General features: G+C 45.5%; 2 protein-coding genes across 5 annotated transcripts in view; one reads left to right on the top strand and one right to left on the bottom strand.

Annotated features, from left to right (window-relative positions):
* Positions 1-3,591: 3,591 nt before the first annotated feature.
* On the bottom strand, positions 3,592-6,230 carry ADM (adrenomedullin). Its single transcript, XM_082760827.1, has 4 exons — positions 6,109-6,230; positions 5,406-5,516; positions 5,013-5,153; positions 3,592-4,604 (listed from the first exon to the last, which is right to left on the bottom strand). The coding sequence occupies exons 2-4, from the start codon at positions 5,501-5,503 to the stop codon at positions 4,334-4,336; spliced, it is 510 nt and encodes a 169-aa protein (XP_082616953.1). The 5' UTR covers positions 5,504-5,516; positions 6,109-6,230; the 3' UTR covers positions 3,592-4,333.
* A 5,110-nt stretch (positions 6,231-11,340) lies between these two features.
* SBF2 (SET binding factor 2) overlaps positions 11,341-20,605 on the top strand; it is a 253,227-nt gene continuing 243,962 nt past the window's right edge. For all 4 annotated transcript variants that reach the window (XM_082761347.1, XM_082761346.1, XM_082761350.1 and 1 more), the window contains exon 1: positions 11,341-11,513. In XM_082761347.1, coding sequence (XP_082617473.1) covers positions 11,459-11,513 — 55 coding nt within the window. In that variant the 5' untranslated portion in view covers positions 11,341-11,458. The remainder of the gene's footprint in view (positions 11,514-20,605) is intronic.

The following is a 20,605-nucleotide window of genomic DNA, read 5'->3' as shown; positions in this document are numbered from 1 at the left end:
ATTATGACTTGCTGTCCTTTGGGTACTAAATGAGCCAGAAAAGGCTTCATATGTGCCAAAGTATTCATTAGTATTCCCCTTTCTGTCATTGTACTTGAAGAAAAAGTTTATATCTGGCACCTGAGTGCAATGCTTACTAACATGGACCAAGATGCTTTGCAGATTTTGATAATCATCTGAAAGTACAGCAGTATCTCTACTTTTTGGATACAGTAGAAGTCGTTCCTAGGTAACAGTAGCAGAACTCTTTGATGGCTTTCTGATGTATTCGGAGAACAAACGTCTTTTCCAGTCCTCCCCATGACATGGTTGCTTAAAGTAAATTTTGTGGTACCTTCTGGAGAAAGAAATACAATTACTTGATTCCGTCCTCCAGGTTAGGGGATCTGCACTAGGATTTATGGGAAAATGCTTGCATATCAGCCTCTTGCCACCATTCCATATAGAATAAATAATGGAGCCACAAAAGTCTTTCTGAGATAAAAATAGCCTTTGCAATCAATTTTGGTAATAAAAATTGTCTATAGCAAAGTCCTGGGGTGTCTCTAGGGTAGACACAGAGCAAAAGAGTATTTCATGAAGAATATTCTGTGGACATTCCTGACACTTCACCATGGAGGCTCTGCTGAGAATGGTGACCACTCCTTTGGCATTTGTTCTTGGATAGACTGATGCACAAGGATGAATTTCTGCTCCAATACATATTCACCATTGCAAAACTTTATTATTATTGTTATTATTATTATTATTTTAATTCAGAATCTTGTTTGAACTGAGCTTATAGTCATGTTTCAAACAGCCTTTGAAATGGTGGCTTACAAGGCACAAGGTTGTTCTTAGAACCTGATCCTTTAACTAAGGTGTTGTGTAAACAGATGCTACTGATTTAGGAGGCATTTTATGCCATCTTCCACTTCTCATCTGTCACATTAGAGCACAGGCTGGCTGTGACCTAAGCACCCCAGTCTTCTTCAACTTCTAGGACTTTATGAGGAAACTTACTCTCATGGGCTGACCGTCTGTGAGCACTGGAAGTCACTGTGAGCACTGGGAGCTCATTTTCATCCCTGAAGGCCAAAGGGCTGCATCTTATTCCTGTGTTTTTTTCCTGGTTTCACAGGCTTGTTCTCGCTGAAACCCCAGGGGGGGTCAAAACACTAACACTCCTCAGAGATTTTAATCAAGTTCACATATGGATTTCAGCTACTGTTTGGAAGTTCATGCCCAGCATTTTGCATTATGGGATGTTCATAGTGAAAAGATGCATTAACCAAAGTTCTTCAGTAATGCCCCCGGCACAGAAGAAAGAACTCCCACAGAAGGAAGAAGTCTCACCTGGACAGATCTCATCTGGGGCAGGTGCAGAAATAGATGAGGAGGGAGAATGCTGTCTATTTTAACCCTTATGGAACAGCTCCCCAAGACTATCCTAAATCTGTCTGGGATGTGGCCTTAGCTGTGCCACAGGAAGGAGTCCCTGCTTGCTCTATCATTCTCCCCCAGTTGCTCTTTTTCCAAGGAATTTACTTTTCAGCTTCATTCCCCTGCCATTCAAAACACGTACTGTCTTCCAGACACGGGACTACACTACTTTCTGGTGTATCTGGTCCAGCAGTGCTGGTCTTTACACTTTAGAAGTCATGATGGTTTTCAAGATTTGCGGGGGTGGGAGAGTATTTTCTTTAGTTCCTGTTTATTGCAACTGTGAAGTTTTGCTTCTCCCTGCAACCACGGCAGGTGGTGCTCTTGAACCTTCCAAGTGGGAATTGCACTTAGGGAGCTCCAGTAAGGTCAGAATTCCCGTTTTTAACCCTCTGTGGTTAGGCCAAGGATATTTCAGCTTTGAGTGAAATGATCTTTATCAGGAAAAGGGAAAGGAGGGAAGAAAAGGTATTTTAAGTAGGCATTGTTTTTTTGGCAGTAAATGAAGAAAAGATTAACATAAACAAAGGTAGCTGGTTGATATATACATACTTAACCACTCTATAGTCCAGTATGTCCCAAGTTTAGATGATAAAGGTGCTAACTTTGTAACCCATAAATAAAATACTGTAGCTATTAAAGTGTAGGGCTCTATGGAAGTCATTCCAGCTGTCCTATGTACTTGGGTAGCTTCAGTGCTTTCACCTACACATTGTAATTTCTCACTGCAAGCTCCCCAAAACTAATAAATAGCAACTAGCCTAATTTGAAGAGCTTTAAATTATTTCAGAATAGCCTTTTGCTTGTGTCTCAGCTGGCAGCTATAGTCTACATTGAAGATTGGGTGATTGCCATCATTCCTTGTCAACTAGAAGGTGGTATTTGGAAGTCTGATACATTTCACTCCACACTTATCTAGGTCTTTATGTTTTTACCCATCCTATTTTGACACCCTAGAAAATCTGGACCAGCAAGACCATCAGCAGCAGACACAAATTCTCTTTCTGCTGTTAACAAACAGTTGGTGATTAAAACTGGCAACATATATGCCTTTAAAAACAAAACAAAGCAAAACAATGAAAAATAAAACAAGAGAATATTTCAAATATTTCAACCCACCTCTCAAGATTCCAAGATTCTTAGTTTGAAAAAGTTTAGGAAAGTAGCTTAAAAATAAGCACTCTGAGCAGAATTTCAAAACTTCGGGGAGAAAAATCATTACAAGTATATGCCAGTTATCTAGTTGACTGAATTCCTACCCAAGCTTTTTTGCAGCAGTTTTCCTGGCAGTGTACCATTGCTCGTTCTTTTGATTATTTCTTGGAAATAATGTCTTCTTTCAGCACTTAAATAAAAATAAAAAAAATACACCCGCTTAATTTCTTCTAGCAGTATTTAGTGCTTCTGTTCCCCTACCCTCTTCTATGTCCACTGTCTTCAGAGATATATGCCATAGGGGAAATGGTACGTTTGATCCAAGAAGTTACCCAAATACACTTGTTTAGTTTTTCAGAGATTTGTTTTGTTGAAGGATGAAGAGTTGACACCAATAGATGGTGCTGTTGGTGCATTAATAAGGCTCAGTTTCACATTTGTTTTCTGGTCTGTGGCTGGAATTTGTTTTAAAAAAAAAAAAAAAAAAAAAAAAAAAAAGAACACAAGAAGAACAAAACAACAAAATCCCTAACGCTGAGCTTTTATCCAAGATGTTCTGCCCACACTGAACCGGTCACCGTTTAACTTTAACCTGAACTGTGGCCCAGGAAATCCTTCAACATAAATAACCTTGGAAGCTGCTATGACCATTTTTGGAACATGCTCCCTCAATAAATCTGTTACTTTGTTGTGCAATGTTGAAGTGTGCAGTTGTTTCTCTGATTAATTAGGGCAAAAAATAAACTTGCGCGATCAATCCAAGCTGTGACATGTTTCAGCCCTGGCTGGGACGTGTGGGTAAAAGAGGCCTTAGAGCCTTCTCAACAGCTTTGCCCTGGGATTTTAACATGCACGCTTTTGAGCTTGTTTGATTTGACTAGATAAGGCAGCTGCTAACAAAGTCTGTTCCTGCCACATTCCAGGCTGTCACAGCATTGCCATGCCAGGTAAGTAAGGGTAGGACTGCAGAAAGTAAAAGTTCGTTCATCCTGACCACCTGCCCCTACTAAAAACAACAGAAAAGCTTTACGTAATAGTGTTTACTTTATTTCACATATTACCCATGGAGAACAGCTGATACATTCTCTACATCTTTCACCAGTCTGGAATGCGAGATAAAAAAGGTATGGAAAAAGAGTTTAACAACGTCTGACATTCACGATATGAAAAATAGAGGGGATACAATGTTTTAAAATGCCCATATGCAATATATATATATATATAAAACGTATAAAAATAAAATATATCTTCCAAAAAAGATACAAACAGGACATGACACAGGACAATCTTAAATACCGATACGTATCTCATGATCCACACACACCGCACCGCACATAATTAACAAAAACCACGTACAATTGCACTTTTCCTCTCTGTGACGTTCAAGTATATCGCAGTCCCCGCAGGGACTAGTGAGTGTCCGATTCCCTGCCGGGTGCAGATAGCGCAGAGGGTAGAGCAGGCGGGGGCCGGCCGCCGGGCTCCCCCGAGCTCCCCTCCTCGGAGCCGGGCAGCGCGGGGCGCAGCCTCCCGGCGACGAAGGCCCGGTCCCGGTCGTGGCCCCGGCGGCGAGCACGGCCGCCGGCCGGTCCCAGGCGGCAGCGGCGGGGCCTCGCAGCTCCCTCGGCGGCGCGTCCCGCCGGTCCTCGCCGCCCCCGGCCCCGGGAGGGCGCGCCGGGGTCCCGCCCGAGCGGGGGCTCTCCGCGAGTCCTCCGCGGGCCCCCGGAGTGTCCGTGCCTGAGTGCAGCCGAGGCGCTCACAGCCCCGGCGCGGGGGCGCGGGGCAGCGCCCGCAGAGTCCGGGGGGAGCGCAGGGAGCGCCGCCTGCGGCCGTAGCCCTGGGGGCTGATCTTGCTGACGGGGGCGGCGCCGTCCTTATCCTTGTCGGTCAGCTGGTAGATCTGGTGGGCCAGCTTCTGCACCGTGCACGTCCCGAAGCGGCACCCCGTGCGGATGGCTTGGAAGTGGGGGAAGCTGTTAATGCTCTGGCGGTAGCGCTTGACGCGGATGTGAGCATCCTCCCGGCTGCTGCGAGGCAGGAAGAGAGAGCAGGCGTGAGGGCGGCGCGGGGGGGCCCGAGGAGAGGGCAGGAGACCCGCCGTGCAGCCCCCCCGGCCCTGCCCTCCGCCGAGCGGCGGAGAGGGGCGACCCGAGCTCGCTGCCCACGGGAGGAGAGGCCCCGCCGGTTTGCGACTGTTGCTTTATCTAGGGATCCGGAGCTCGAGTTACTATTTATATTTGGCTTTCGCAGTAAAAGCGCGGCTATCTTCCGCCGGCTGAAGAGCGCGGGGAAAGGGAGGCGGCTCCCTGAAGGAGCTGTCTCCGGGGCGCGGGGATTTGCAGCGAGGAGCCGAAACACCCGGAAACGAGGGGACCCGGAAACTTTCTGCTGGCTCGAGCAAGTGTCGAGCCCGGCGGGTTCGAGCTGGAAGTTACCTGGGATGCGAGACGCGGGGATCCTCCTTCACGTCCTGGGTCCGCACGAGTGGCTGCACGGCGGCGGCTGCTCCCAGCGCTCGGAGCGCGCCCGAGGGCTTCACGTCCCGCTTGGCTCGGCTCAGTGCCCATTTCGTCCATCTGAAAGGAGCGCAAGGGAAGAGGACAGCCTGTTAGTGCAAGCCTGCAGGGCGGGAGCCAAATCAAACAGATTCGAGGGGCGATAATCTTTGCCAGCGCTGAGATTTTTCGGACTTTTTTGGGGATGCTTCCTGAAAGGGCACGCGGCCCTGTGCAATTCCCGCAGGGAGTCCGGTCCCTCTGGTCGCAGCCGGAGCCCGGCGCTGGGGCGCGGAGGCTCCAAAGGGCGGCTGGGCGCGCTCCCATACTCACTTTCTTTTGAACTCTGTCGCTACGTCCACCCTTGCAGCATCCACCCCGAAGAAGGTCGCAGAGCCGAGATAGAGCAGGGCTACGTGAACCAGTTTCATTCTGGCTGAACTCCTGGTGGATAGAGAAGAGAATTTATAAGTATGTTTGCTAAGATAAGCAAAATAAGGTCTGTCCGTCTCTTTTTCTTTCGGTGCCTCAGAAAACTTCTTCCCTCGGTAGAGCCCCCAGGCTACCGGGAACTTTGTGCGCGACATGAACCAAAAGCTAGTATTTGCTCAGCAACTTATCGCAGAGTAAATAACAGAGCCTCTAAAGTTTACGTTTGTCGAGAGTTTTACTTGTAGAGGCGGATGAAAACCAGCAGGATTGCCAGAATACCCCCAGCGGCTTGCATTAGGATTCAGCAAACCCACGAGATTAGAGGGAGCTGGCTTTCAGATGCATCGTTTCCCAGCTCCAGTAAGTGTTTTGCTGCCTGGAAGTTTATCCCCGATAGCTCATCTTCTCACTTCACACGCAGAAGTGGCTAATTCTGGACCTTATGTTGTAAACTGCAGCTGATGCCAAGAGCCAGTGCAAGGCTCTGCAGCATAACTTCAAGCTCTTCAAAACAGCCCAGATTAAGCAGATTTCCACTTCCTCTCCACCACCCCTGCATTTTTTTTTTTTTTAAGGAAAACAACAACAACAAAAAACTTCTTACCTGACAGTGAGGCTAATCCACTGAGACAAACGTTCTTGCAGTAGCGATCCGAACTCGCAGGGTTTCCTGAGGAGCGAGAGCTCTGTCTTTGTGTGTCTGGAGCAACCACTGCCGAGCTGCGCTCCACCGCTCCCTTTTATAGCGCAGCGCGGGGGAAGTGGGTGGACCTTGGCGTGCCTGCCTGGGCGATTTCTCTTTGACACTTACCCCCACCCCCACATCCCAGGCACTGCTTAATCGTTCTAGCATGGACTGGGGGCAACCCATCCTGGGGGAAAAATTGGAGGATTCATGTAAATTATCTTCAACACCCCCCCCCCCCATGGTACTTTATGAATTATAACGACGGCTTTTAGGTGTGGAATCCGAGTCCTGGCATAATTTACAAAAGCTGCTAAGCCCCTCGTTCTGTTTTTCTGGGGACAGTGTTTTTAACTGCCCGTATAGTGCAGAAGTAAGTTTGTGCGGTCTGTGCCGTAATTTCTCCTTTCGGGCACGTTAACTCAGGTGTCTGAGTGGGGGGAAGCAGGAGCGTAGGAACCGGACCCGATCGATTTCAAGATCCACGCAAATCCATCAAACAGCAAGGTTTCACAAATAAATCCATATTTGGACAACGTGAATTGTAATGAGTAACTATAATGAATGTCAGCCTTCTTTACATAAGCTAAGAGGTGACAAATCAGCCGTCATTAATATTTGTGACTCAACGTAGGTGCATTTTTCATCTAAAAAAGTGTTCTTGAGGTACTCGATCCGTTCAAATCAATCGGTTCCAATGGGTTTGGAAGGCGAAGGTAGGGGCGCACGGTGTGCCCTGGGCCGAGGAGAGCGGTGCCTGTGCCTCCAACACGGGGCACCTGAGGTGCTCCAAGGAAGCCGTGCGCGGCTCGCCGGGTGCCGCAGCCCGGTGTACGTGACTGCCCTTAGCTCAGCGGCTCCGCTGCTAAAGCAGTGCCCGAACGCCTGCAGGATCGGGGGCTCTAACAGCATTCTCCTGGCTGCCCAGAGGCAAAACCTGTTGTTTTTGCAGCCCGTATCATCTGCGCCCCGTGGCGCTTCGGCCCCGCGGAGCTCTCGGGGGCAGCGCCCCTCGCCCCGCGCCTGGCCGGAGCCGGAGCCGGCCCCAGGCAGCGTGTGCCGGGTGCTTCGCCCGCATCTGGCCGCGAGCGCGGTGTTTCAGAGAGAGGTGGGTTACGTGCCCGTCACTCTGCCTGGCTAGGTAGCCGCGCTCCCTGCTACACCCCGCAGAGGTATGTGCGAGGGGATGACTGACACTTTCCTACATGCGGCTCACTCCGGGGGAGCCGCCGCCTCCCTCGCCAGCAGTGGCCGGGCCCCCGGGGGCTGCCGGCTCCGGTACCCCCGCAACCGGGGCGAGCTGGTGGCAGCGGCTGGCCCTGCCCGCTGCCGCCCCGGAGGGGCAGCGCACGGCCGGCGGTCACCCCGCACCCCCGCCCCGTTTGCCCGGCCGTGAGCTGGCCGCTGGGACAAGCCCGGATTCGCTCCTGCGCCGCACCTGCCCGGCCGGAGCACGGGGCGGGAGGCGGCTGCGGGAGCCGGGCAGCCCCGGGCTCTGCCTCGGCCCCTCGGCCGCCGGCTCGAGTGGTCCCGCGGAGCCGCAGCCCTGCTGCCTTCCCCGCGGGCCGTGCTCGGCCTTCCGAGACCTCCCGAGGCAGCTCAGGCTGGAGGGAGTCCGCACGTTTCCTTGATCAGCAGAAGCTGAAACTGAATCTAACTTCTCTGAATGAGAAGGCAGGATTTTGTGTCACGGGCATTGCTTTGATTTAATTTAGATCTCTTGTTCCAGTAAAAAATCCCACACTTCCCAAAATGCTGGAAAATCCCTCATTAGAATCCTTGGCCAAAAGGGAAGTGCATTTTGTGTACTCTTAGGCAAACAATGCAGAAAGAATCCTACATTGGTTTAGGAGTAATAATAATATTAAGACAAGTCACATGTGAGTGCCATGCTGAATACAATGGCCATTTTAGTGACACAAAATTAGCTCATTCAGCTTTGCGTGCAGGCAAACTTTGGCACATAAATGATCAGGCAAGATGCAGTTTGTTGCTGACGTGATTTGTGAAAGGGCTTCAGCAGGTAAAGCTGGTTTCAAATCTAACACAAAACATCACATTCTCAGTCCAGATGCTCGTTTTGTTCTTCCTCAGCATTTGCATTCCTAAGCAGCTTGAAAATGAGCAATAGGCACTGAATTTGTGCGACGAGGTAGTAACAAGTTCTGCTTCATAAAAATTACTTTGTAAATAGCTATTTACATTCCCCCCCCCCCCAAAAAAAAAAAAAAAAAAAAAAAAGATACAGAGTGTTCTGTGGACTTTTTTTGGCAAAGTATTATTCTGAGGCAATGCCACACAGTTCTGCAAGACTGGACTCTCCTCAAGAAGTGTAGGCTCTCCTGTGGGTGCTACCTCATCCATCACAGAGAAGCTGGCCTGGAGAAACATCTGGCTCTTGTACTTGTTTACTGATTATCTTGGGCATGTCATTCAACCTCTCAGTATTGCTGTATGTACAGAAAATTTTACAACATCTATCTAGCAGGGAGATTGTGAGGATCTCCCTGCTGTTTTGTGCTCTTTTGTACAGTATTTTATTCAGGTGAAGTTTTATTCCAGAAGCAAAGGTCCTAACACCTGTAGGCATCGATGGCAAATAAGTTTGAGGCAAATATTCTGTGTTGTTTATACAAGAAAATTGTTATTTGAAGGCAGTGGGAGTGCTTTTGCATATTGCATTCCAGGTTGGTACAAACTTTACTGAGTTAATATACGATGAGTGTGAATATACTTGATTGTACTTCAGGCTGTGTAAAATCAGCACAAAGATGATACAAGCAGAAGAAAGACACCCTATGAAGCATGTAAAACCCTTGTCAAGCTCCACAGAGAAAAGCCTCACTGTTGGTGCATGTACTCAGACAGCTGTATTGTGCCAACGGTACAGTGACAAGGGACAATTCCATCTCCAGCGGTCCAACTGGAGAGGGGATGGTTTCAGTGTGCCTCGTGTCTGGTAGGTTTGAGTATACCAAACAAAACCTCCTCGGTGAGGGAGATGCATATTGGTAGAGAAAAACTGCTCGGGGTCATGGCTGCTTTCCTCTTCTGGTAAGGGGTGTCACTAAACTGGTGGGTGACACTGGATTAAGGGACTGCAGGCTGAACGTGACCTTCATATTTGCCGAAGGAGAAGTTAACTGTACAAGCTGCTGGGAACCTTCACATCTTTTTTGTGCTAAGCACATGGTCTGAGTGCGGCGACATTATCCCTTGTATGCTTTCTGTCTCCCGGGGTAGGGGGGGGACACACTGCCCACAGTTCTTGCCCAGGTCCTGCTGGAGACCTAGGCCTTGGTGTTCACCCACAGCTGCTGCTCCAGGAACCCCTTCATGGCCCGGTAGCAGCCAAGCTACTCTGCTGGAACAGAGGGAATTTTATTTTTGGTGGTCTGGATGAAAGTTCAGTTTACTTTGCCTTAGACTTTAAGCGAGCAAACAACGTCTGCTCCACTTCCTCGTTTGTCCTATAAGAATATTAGATTACTCGCTACTAAAGGGAAGTTAAGGAAGTAAGTTACGGCTGACTGAATCCTTTTGGTGTCCGTGCAGGTACGCAGCCAAACAGCTGTGTTGGAGCCCAGATGAATGGTGCCCTTCCTGTCACATGAGTACCTAAGACGTGCCACTTCTTATGACCTGCTTTATAGACTAACCAGGCTTTGGTTGTATTGGTCTAGATGGAAGAAGGAACAAGGCTGTATGTAACGTGGGCGCTAGTACTACTGGGGACTCAATAAGTCATATTTTCCTCTTGATCTAGCATTTGTTAGTACCCTGGGAAAAGTGTTAGGTGGTATTCTCCTGCCAGAGGTGCTGGCTTAAAAGAGAAGTGAGGCTTAAGTACTGAGATTTGTCATTGCATATCGAACTGTTTTATGAGTGCAGATATGATAACACTAAGGTTCTGTTTGAGCTCCAAATTAGGTAATTTCTTAGTGTCTCTAAGCTTTCTCTCCAGGTTTAGCTACACACATTATCCTGTGCTTTCATAAACTGTTGCATGTCCTGGCTTTGTGCTGTTGAACAGCTGCAGCGTCCACCCCTAGGAGTTATGGTGCTGAGCCTTATCCTTGTCCACTTCACCAGCAGTATGTGGCTTCGTTAAGCTTTGCATTCCTTTTTTGCTACTTCAGAAATGCTTTAATCAAAAAACTCAGTGTTTTGAAAGCAGCTTTGTGGGTTTCAGTCATTAAAGCCTACAGGATCACGGTCCAAAAAGCCTATGCATAATTTAATTCCTTCTAGCTCCTGCCTAATGTAGGAAGTGACTGACCCCACGGTGTGCGTCTCTTGAAAAGTATTTCCAATTTTTTCGATGTATATGTATGTTATTTCCAAAGTTAATAAGCAGTTTATTAAACCTTAGATCTTCCTACGTGGTGTTTGACTTCAAAATAGTTAAGCCATGAAGCTGATCGCTTGAAGGAGATTTTGACTGCAGCCCTTCCGTGAGAAGGTACGAGCAAGAGCATTGCAATTGATTCTCGAAGCTTCCCGGCTAATTTGCCGCCGGGTTATCAGCAAGACATTGCATTGCTATGTCTCAGCTGAGTAGGAGGTGTAAGTATTGCACGCTCGAAGCAGAAATGTCTCTGTGAAACGGCTGCTGACTAACCGCCGGGTCCTGCTCGATGGCGGGTGGGCAGGAGCAGCTCCGGTGCATTTGCTGAACTCCCACGTGCAGCGGCTGCTGCAGCTCCTCGTGGCGTGCCCGATGCCCTTCGTGTTGTTTCTTCTCGCTGTGCTGTCAAACAGGACGTCCACGGAAGCTTGCCACAGCGTTTTGGCAGCCCCTCAGCCAGCCAGCCCAGCGCCGCAGCGGCAGGCACCCTGTGCATCAGCCGGTAAACACCTCTGCGCCCGCTGCCGAGGGTGACGAGCCCCCGGGCTGCCGGCCGCACACGCCCGTTACGAGCAAGCAGCGCGACCTCTCCCCTCGGGCCTCCGCACTGACGGGGCGGCCGTTGGGGCCGTTAGCGCCCGGCCGTTGGGGCCGTTAGCGCCGTCGCAGGGCTCGCCTCCCGCCCGGCCGGGCCCGGGGCCGCCGCGTGCCGCCGGCGCTCCCGCAGCCCACGCCCAGCCCGGCGGGGTCACGGCGCAGCGGGCTCGGCGGCGCGCAGGCGCACAGCGCGCCCGCGCCTCCAACATGGCTGAGGCGGCGCCGCCGGTCCCGCGGCGGGGAGGATGCTGAGCCCCCGCCCGCCGCCGCCGCCGCCGCCGCCGCCGCACGGGTGGCGAGGCCCGGGACGGGCCGCCCGCAGCCATGGCCAGGCTGGCCGACTACTTCATCGTGGTGGGCTATGACCACGAGAAGACAGGTAGGTGTGGCTGCCGCGGGGCCGCTCCGCCGTCCCGGCCTCTTCCCCCCTCCCCTCGTCCTGCCCGGCCCCGGCCCCGGCCCCCTCCCGCCTCCGGCCGGGCCGCGGGAGGAGGAGACTGGCGGGGAGCGGGCAGCCCGCGGGCGGCGGCGCCGGCCTCGGCCTCGGCCTCAGCCTCCCCCCGCCGGGGGCACGGCGGGCCCAGCCACCGCCTCAGCCCACCTGGACGGCCCCGGCCCCGGCCCCGGCCCCGGCCCCGGGGAGCCGCCCCGCAGCCGGCGGCCTCTGCCGCGGGGCCAGCGGGAGCGCCCCTGTCCCCAGGGACCCCGCAGAGAGCGGCGGTGCCGGCCGCTGGCCCTCTGCAGCCGGCCGCTCAGAGTGCTCGGAGGTGGTGCCGCTGCTGGCACCCGGGGAGCGCTGGGCGGCCAGCGGGCTCTTCAGGAACGGCTCTTTCTTCTTCTTCTTTTCTTTATTTTGTGTGCTCAGAAGGAAAGTGGTGCTGTCTCTTAACATTGTGCGGGGAACGAGACTAGTTTCAGTTGTGTAATCTCTTTTGGTAATACCACACTGCTTCGCTGAAACAAACCCCAAATCAGGATGTGAACTGATTTGAAAACGAACTGATTGCCCGCTGATGCGTGCGTGTGCTGGGTGCTGCAGGATGCTCCTTTGGATGTATGGTGTCAATAAAAGAGTATTCTAAACAGTTGAACGTCCCTTAATTTATTTGACTGTACGTAAAACAAACAACACTCAAGTTTGTTACTCTGAGTTATTCTTTGAAGTGGCAATTGCTTGGAGGCTGTATTTGTTCATTGTAAAATATTAGGTAATAAACCATTAGAATAAGATCTTTGTTTTTCAGAAAGATAACTTTCAGAGAGATTATGGTATCCATGTATTTAAAGATATATTAGCCCACAGAGTTGTACCAAGATTCTCCAGGATTTTACTATACCAGTATTATTACTGTAATTATGGTGCGGTTCCCCCTCCACTCACTTTAAATAGACTTGTCCTGACAGTAGCGGCAAAATTATAAGACATTTGAAATGGAGAACACTTTGTCTGAAATAAAGTCTTCCCACTCTCCTGTTTGGAACATTTTGCCCTGCAGTATCAGAGAGCCCAAGTCAAAACAAAGAAACAAAAAATCCAGGAGGAGGCAAAGCAAAGCAGACTGCCTTCTTAAAGGTTATGATCCGTCTGACATAGCCACTGTGTGAAATAAAATTGCAGATTATATTGGAAAGCTTTATGTTGGCAAAATGTCTTCATCTGTAGTATTAAAACATGTGTTTAGCTTCCTGTACATAAATTGTCGTGTTCGGTTTAGTGGAATTGCTCGTATGTATGAAGTTGAGCAGATCCATAAATAAGTCCAGAATCAGAACCTTATTTTTTAAAGGTCATGCCCAGAAAGCAACTATTTAGACTTCATTACTTAAATTACTTCTTGCTACTTTAATGCTTCATAATAAAATTGTTTGAAGAAACAACATTCTGTTGGAGACTAGGCATGCATTGTTTTCCAAATTCCTTTACCCCCACATGCAGTCCCATAACACGCGGAGTACTGACCTTTCTTTTTCTTGTAAAGTCATAGCTTACTTGATGTGTTTATGCTTCCTTCTAGATGAAAAAGCAGGAGCATATGTTTCTGGGACTGTGGACTTATTACCTGTGAATCTTTTAGGTTTTTAATTATGTTATCTCTCTCTTTTTTTTTTTTTTTTTTTTCTTCCCACCTTCAACGGTGTTCTGGCTTGGTTTAAATGCATTTGATTTTAATTTTGAGTGTAATCGTATTTTGTACTGTTTTTCAAGGATAATCAAGGAATTGATATTTCAAGGAATATCTTTGTATAGACAAGCAAACAAAAATCCTGTAACCTTCCCCTTCTTCCCCAACCTGTATGTCAGCAACAGTTTGAATAATATGCACTTGAAGTTAGTAAGAAAAGATGTTTATATTAATGACTGCTGTCCCCCAAAAGCTCTCGTGCCTCTTCTCTTACTACGAGGAGCGGCTGAGGGAGCTGGGCTTGTTCAGCCTGGAGAAGAGGAGGCTCAGGGGCGACCTTATCGCTCTCTATGGGTACCTCAAGGGAGGCTGTAGTGAGGTGGGGGTTGGTCTGTTCTCCCACGTGCCTGGTGACAGGACGAGGGGGAATGGGCTTAAGTTGAGCCAGGGGAGTTTTAGGTTAGATGTTAGGAAGAACTTCTTTACTGAGAGGGTTGTGAGGCACTGGAACAGGCTGCCCAGGGAAGTGGTGGAGTCACCATCCCTGGAAGTCTTCAAAAGACGTTTAGATGTAGAGCTTAGGGAAATGGTTTAGTGGGGACTGTTAGTGTTAGGTCAGAGGTTGGACTCGATGATCTTGAGGTCTCTTCCAACCTAGAAAATTCTGTGATTCTTTCTATAGTAGCCATCATCTGTTCCGACTTCAGATGGGTTAAATGGATTTATTTACACATGCCAATATCTGCAGTATATTGAAAATGTGGTGAAGATGTTGCTTTCTTGTTAGTCTAGCAAACCATATTTCCTAGTTTATCAGATTATGTAGCTTTATTTAAAAAAACATTCAGTATAAGTATCTAAAATTATGCATTTATGCTCCTGTGCAATCTGGGAGTGGGGTTCTAGATTTTCCTGTAGTGGAAAAACTTTGATGTTAAAAGTTTTTATCCAAAATGATGGGAGAGTGTTTTTCTTGTCCTCAAATAAACCAAAGAGAGTATCCTTTGAGGAACTGTATCTCAAACATTCCAAAATTCATTTCTGTTACAGCCTGGGTCTGTGTAAATTGCTGTTAGTGCAGTCCTTGTGGCCATCCCTGTTATGTTAAGTCTTCCTTTCCCTTGCACTAACACTGTTGGTGGACCTTCTGATGGCCCACTCTAGGATGCTGACCTGTCAGAAAGACCCTTCTTGCTGACTAATTTGTCTATGTGACTTATTTTAGTTTTCTTTCTGAGTTAGATTTCTGCTTGTTTGTCAAACACAGTTTACTTGCCAGGGTATCAGATGAGCGCAGGATCAGCTTAAAGGAGGAGCAGGAGCTTAAGTCTCTGCAGCCTGAATTTGTTTCAGCTTGAATCATCCTAGAGCCCTGAGCACAAAGCTTTTCATCAGGTGCCTCTGTCTCCTTTGTACTTTGGGAGAAGTAACGGGTGCCTAAAAGTAGATCATGGAACAGGCGGTTTATTTATGCCTGGCAAGATGAGCGGAGGTGGCAGGAGTGGAGAATGAGCTTTGCCACTGATTGCTTAGGTGTCAGCAGGCTTTCAGGCACCTAGGAAGTTAAGAAAAAATCTTTGTGTTTTAAAGGATGATCTCATTCACCTAGCTTTTTATCTATTTCAGACACAGTTGACTATATTTCTGTTTAAAAACTACTTTGTCTATACATTTCCCCATGAAAATAAACTTAAATTTATCATAGCTACTGCTACTATGTATTTTAAAACTGATTTTGGGCCACTACAGAAAATCATGACAGTGGTAGTTCCTGCTGGAATTTTGTGTTTGTTCCTTGGCAGAGGTGGAGAAACCAGACTTAATAAATGTTCCCTGCTTGTTTTAACAGTGGAAATGTGAAGGATTTTGGTGATACACCAAGGTTGTTTGCTTTACTGTGTTTATTTTGCATTCACCTGGACCTTTACTAAGGGAGATAACATTTTTCTCCAACATATCAGTGCAATATAAAGCTGTTACGTCACTTGCTGCAAAAGGCATTTACAGAAGGCTCTTTTAAGGGAACAGACGTGCTAGAAAATGGAGGCTTCATGTTAAAAGCAGGACAAAATCCCACAAGACCCTACTGTATAGCTACTTTGTTTTTCCTTCAATTTTGAAGTGTACTTGATGTGTTGCACCAAAGGTTTCCATTTAAGATGTTTGAACAATGGAATGTGGACAAGATTTAGGAAGAACACAGATGTTTGCAAAGATCACAGAAGGCCATGAGAAAATGCCTTTTTTGTTTGGTTTGGTTTTGTTTTTGCTGGTACAAACTATAATCATAAATTTATCACTTGAATTTCCACGTGGTGGCACATGAAAAAAGTAAGAGACAACATTTTGTGTCTTTCTTATCTCACAAACTGAAAGGTAGGGTTAGTGAAGAGAGAACTAAATACTGGATTTCTTTATTCTGCCCACGCCCCCGTAATGGTCTTGCTATAGGATGCTGTTGTGTACACACCTGTGAGAGGGAGAGAAAGTTTTCTGTGAGACTTTTCTGCTGTAAGAAGACAGACTTTTTTTTTTTTTTTTATATTCTTCCTTGTTGTGTGTAGTTGTAATGCGTATGGCAGAAGGTGTAAGGCTTATAACAGCTTCATAGCAGTTTCATTTGACTGTTGTCATAACTGATAAACGCTGATACAACGTGTAGGCTCTGTTGTGGTTGTTTCTGTTCTGATTTTTATCAGCTTCTTTTCTGGGAAGCCTTTCTTGTCTAACCTAGTTTCATATCCTAATGGGTTTTGAAACTAGATAAGTGATTACTGATAGAGTGGGAGAAATTCCTAAATGCAATTGTCTGATACTGTTTGTTTTTGTTTTTGTTTTTGTTTTTTTTCCCCTGTGGGCAGATTTTGCCTGTGAAGAAGTATTATTTTCATTTTGGGGGTTAAATAGCATATAATATGATGAGAAGATTTTTTTTTTTTTTTTTTTTTTGTGGGGGGGGGAAGGGGGTGTTATATTTATTGTGTATTCCTAGTTGGGCATTCCACTGGGCTAGCACATATATAAGGAGTGGGTGAGTTCTTGGTGTCTTTAATATGCAATTTTTGTAAAATAGAACAAGTAGAAAAATGAGAGTATCAAGTAGTTACTTCAGTGGTTTTCTTACCTGTGCTGGAGCTTAATTTGATTCAAGTGTGATCTAGATCTAACACGCAAATCTCAAAGTGAAAAAGACCATAAAAACTTGTGGCAAAAGGAAGAATCTTTCTTGGAACTGTAGTTTAGTGAAGCATCAGCAGTAGCATCAGAACTGAATCAGGATGCAGATATGTAAATATCTGCGCTTTGGCAAGAGATTACTGTGGCTTGGTATGATGACTGAAGAAGAGCATGAGTGCCCTAAACATTTTCCAAGCAAATGAGTTGCTCTAATGTAGGAAGTTGTATCTTGTAACCTTGTTCTTGCTTGGGTTAGTCTTTTGATACAACAGTCTCCATCATACCCCACAGAAACAGAAAAACAGAATGAGAGAAGAAAAACAGAATGAGAGTAGCTTGAAAAGCTACTTGGAGAAAAAAAAAAAAAAAAACCAACAGTATTTTTCTGTTAGCATTTCTTCCTTGAATGTATCCAGGCTATAGATTCTAATATGTAATATTGACAAAAAAACAAACAGAAAAAAACTACTGTTGTTTTGATTTACAGATTCATTAACATTTCAGAAAAAAAAGCTTGACAGAGTTCAATTCAATTTTTCTTTCCTGCAAATGTCTGTTACTGAATCTCTCTGAAGAAGTTGTATTTGAAACTCTCTGCTCACTTGGTCTTGCCTTCCTAGAAGCAGTAGCAATATTTTTTTTTGTTTGCGTTTTCATTTAAACTGAGACATTCATGAGGTTTGAATGTTTATGGTGCAAGCTATCTTAATTTCTCCTAAAACGTAAGGACACGGATTTTCTTGAGGGAAGTAACATTTCTTGTCTTTGGGGAGGTTTCAAGGCTAAATTGCAATAAAGAATCTCTCTCCCCTTTTCTGTCCTGGATTAATGTTGTGGATTACCTAACAAAAAGACACTTTTCATGCAGCATGTTCATGAAAAACAGTGTGTTATGCAAGCCTGAATACTGTTTAAGCACTCGCCTTCTATAACTGCAAGCATATTTTTCAGTGGGGGACAATGAGAGTGGCATTTAACTCCTACAGCGTCGCAAACATAACAGCCTTATCTTACAATACTGGGGAAGATAATTATTCTGCTGTGGTAGTTCACTGACATGAATTTAAAACACCAACCACCTCCTGAGCTACTGGTACTTACGAAGTGAAAAACAAAGGAAAACCACAGTCACTGTGGAATCATTTACATGTGGAACAGTAGATGCACTGTTCAACCTTAATAAACATCAGTGTAAGTTGCTTCTTACAAATATACACTGGTAATTAGGAAGCCCTCCCTTCAGTTCATCTGTTCTTTTCCTGCTTTGCAGTAACATGGGATCTTGCAGCTCATTGTTTATATAGCGAAAATAATTATTTCTACTAATGAACTCTGTTGAAGCATTTTCTTCAGTTTGGTGTTTTGGGGCTTGTATTCCACTTAAATGTATTTGTTGAAATAGATGATTCCTTTGGTGTCAGTGGTATATTCTGAAGGCAAAGACCATCCAAATAGCATTGATTTGAATTTGACAGCTAAATCCCTGCTCGTTGAGCCAACAAGATGCTTGTCATTGCTGTCTGTTAGTGACATGATCTCACATCTCTGATGTTAACAGTTCTCAATTTTCTAATTTTCCACAAATGATATGATCTGAAACGATGAAATCAATTAACACAGTTTCACGTTGTTTGCTTTGTAGTGCTCTTGGGCTCAAGGTAATGCAACTGATCACAAGTTTTCTATTAAACTGGACATAGGTGACGTGCTTAGCACTGCAACCAGGACCAGTAGTTGGTGGTAGCACACACAGGTTTTGTGTAGCTGTAGTAGATGAATGCTAATATACAGCAAGTATAAAATTGTCATAATTCTGGATGCAAATTCACGACAGCTGAAATAAAACCACATTGGATTCTGGAGGGCCTCAACAGGTAAAAAGAGACAAGGGAATATTATTAAGATCAAGTACTTGGAGATTAGGAAAAAAAAGGTAGGAATAACATCCTTTTAATGTGACTTATATGTAGCTTCATATGGGTGAAAAACACTTTAAAACACAGAAAATTCATTATCTGATACTTGGACAAGTCTTCAGCAAGATTGGAAATGTCTGCTGAAATAGTACAGACTTGTACGTTGGATCTAATGGAATAGTAACTTGAAGAAGAGACATTCTGGCAGAGGATTTCACAGATACTTGCAGACGCCAAGGGATGGTGACTCCTCTCTAGAATTTTGAATTCAGTTGTGGAAAAATGTGCTTTGGAAAATGGGTTGCATAGAGTTATTTTGCCAAATGGCATAATTATTAATGCCAGTAGTATTGAGTGCTGTCACTTGGCAGTGTCCTTTCCTCTCTCAGCTCCGTAGTGGGCTGCATATCACTTTATGTAGGTTGGGACCCCTTGCTCTGTATGACATTGGTGGCTCTTACTGCTTATGTTTGGACTATTCGGGTATTTTGGAGTTCTTTCTGTCTTCCAGTTTGGTTTTCCAGTCTTACCCTGGAAGAATCTCTGACTTACAGGTATCTCTTCCTCTGCTTTCTCTTTCCCTTTTCTCTTAATATGTTTAGGCAGTTTTATCCACTCAGTGTTTTTTCTGATATGAAGTCCTCTTGTCCAGTCAGTCTGGTTTCTCCTGGTTTTCATCTTCTCTTCTTTGTAGCTTGCCTTTTGTCCTTTGTTTCAGCTCCCAGCGAGATTGATGTCTGTTGGCACATAGTCTACATGAAGGAAGATGTCACCTGATTCGATTCAAGTGAAAAGAAGTACTGTATTTCTGTTCCTGTTCTTAGGCAGGCCTTAACCCACAGTTGTTGCTTTCGCAGAACAGTTCATCTTCATATTGCCTTCTCTTCCCAGCTTTGGACGAGAGCGCGTTTTGATAGCATGCATGTGACCTGATCATCAGTTGGGTTGATACGGTAACCACTAAGCATTTTGTTTGAGATGAAATTTTCAAATGGTTAAAATAAATATCTGTTCGTCATGTAAACACAAAGGCTGGGTTTAATTCTGATGTGAATTTCAGGCCTAAAAGAGTGCTTGTAAGAGTTTTAGTTTAGGCAAAAAAAAAAAAGTCCTTGTCCCCAGTCTTATTTCTTAGAAAGAGCATAAGTATTTGCTCTGAAGTTTTCTGAAATAATTCAGCTAGAGGCAGATATTAAGCCCTGAGACATAAGATGGTACATTTAGTTTGGCTAAATCAGAAATAATTGAAAATATTTATATTTATGTAAATGGATTAGATAAATATAAATTACATAATTTTATCAATTTTACCTTATAGAACAAGAGGTTAGAACACTCTGAGTAAGGCTTATGTCTGTGAGCTATTTGCAGATTTAAGCATTGCACCATCTACACCACGATAAACCTTTCAGTTTCAACAAAGGCATTATTTAACTCTTCATTTTCACATTTTTAATTTGTACACTTAACATATATATTTGTGCTTTGGACAAAGAAATATGGACGCTGGTCCTTTTCTGTGACTTTTGTTCTCTGAAATATAAACGTAATTCCTAAATAGCAGTAAGCAAAAGCTGACTGTACTGCCGACAAAATACCGGCGACTTATTGAAAAAATACAGAGTTATGATCTTGTCCATTCACAAAGCATAAAGATAATGGAATGGATTTTTAATTCTTAAGTACTGGTGAATGGGCATACCATTCTTTTTAAATAACTGTAAATTAGGAAACTGTGTTTTCTAATGGTATTATAGGGACAGTGTTTTATAAGAATGTAAACTGCATACAAAAAGCCATATGCTTTGTTTCTGCAGAACTATTTCTTCATAGTAGTCTCTTCTCCCAGAAACATATATAGTAGGTCTCTGAAGCTTGTGCAATGACTAAGCTGTTACTGTTCTATGTTGTTAGCATATGCTGTTTTAAAACTGTTTAACACAAATGATTCTAGTAGAAGTTACCAAAGCACTTCGTTGTCCTTTCTTCTTGACTGGTAACTTGTGAAGAGAGGAATTTGATTTTTTTGAAGAACTTAGAATTTTGAAAGGATAATTTCAAAGGAAAAAATGATATTTTTCCACCCTAAAACACTGATTTAAGACTATGTTTTGTTTGCCATATAGTATCGGTAATTAATGTGCAAAATAAAATGATGCTCTCTGTAGTGATAAATAGAGCTTTAGAGCTTGTGTTCAGAAATGCAAGCCAGTTCATAGGGCTGTGGAAAAGTAGCTTCCTCTCTAGATGTTTTA

Source organism: Aythya marila (genome assembly GCF_965140915.1).
Source record: "Aythya marila genome assembly, chromosome: 5".
NCBI classification, from domain to species: Eukaryota; Metazoa; Chordata; class Aves; order Anseriformes; family Anatidae; genus Aythya; species Aythya marila.
Note: the sequence above shows the minus strand (reverse complement) of the source record. Positions and strands in the feature narration are given on the sequence as shown.

What these genes read in the sequence shown, in the direction of transcription:
- ADM (XM_082760827.1), bottom strand. Translation starts at nt 5,503, where the DNA reads ATGAAACTGGTTCACGTAGCCCTGCTCTATCTCGGCTCTGCGACCTTC. An exon ending in GCGACAGAGTTCAAAAGAAA is followed by an intron (nt 5,154 to 5,405) that starts GTGAGTATGGGA and finishes CGCTCCTTTCAG; the next exon opens with ATGGACGAAATGGGCACTGA. An exon ending in CCCCGCGTCTCGCATCCCAG is followed by an intron (nt 4,605 to 5,012) that starts GTAACTTCCAGC and finishes CCTGCCTCGCAG; the next exon opens with CAGCCGGGAGGATGCTCACA.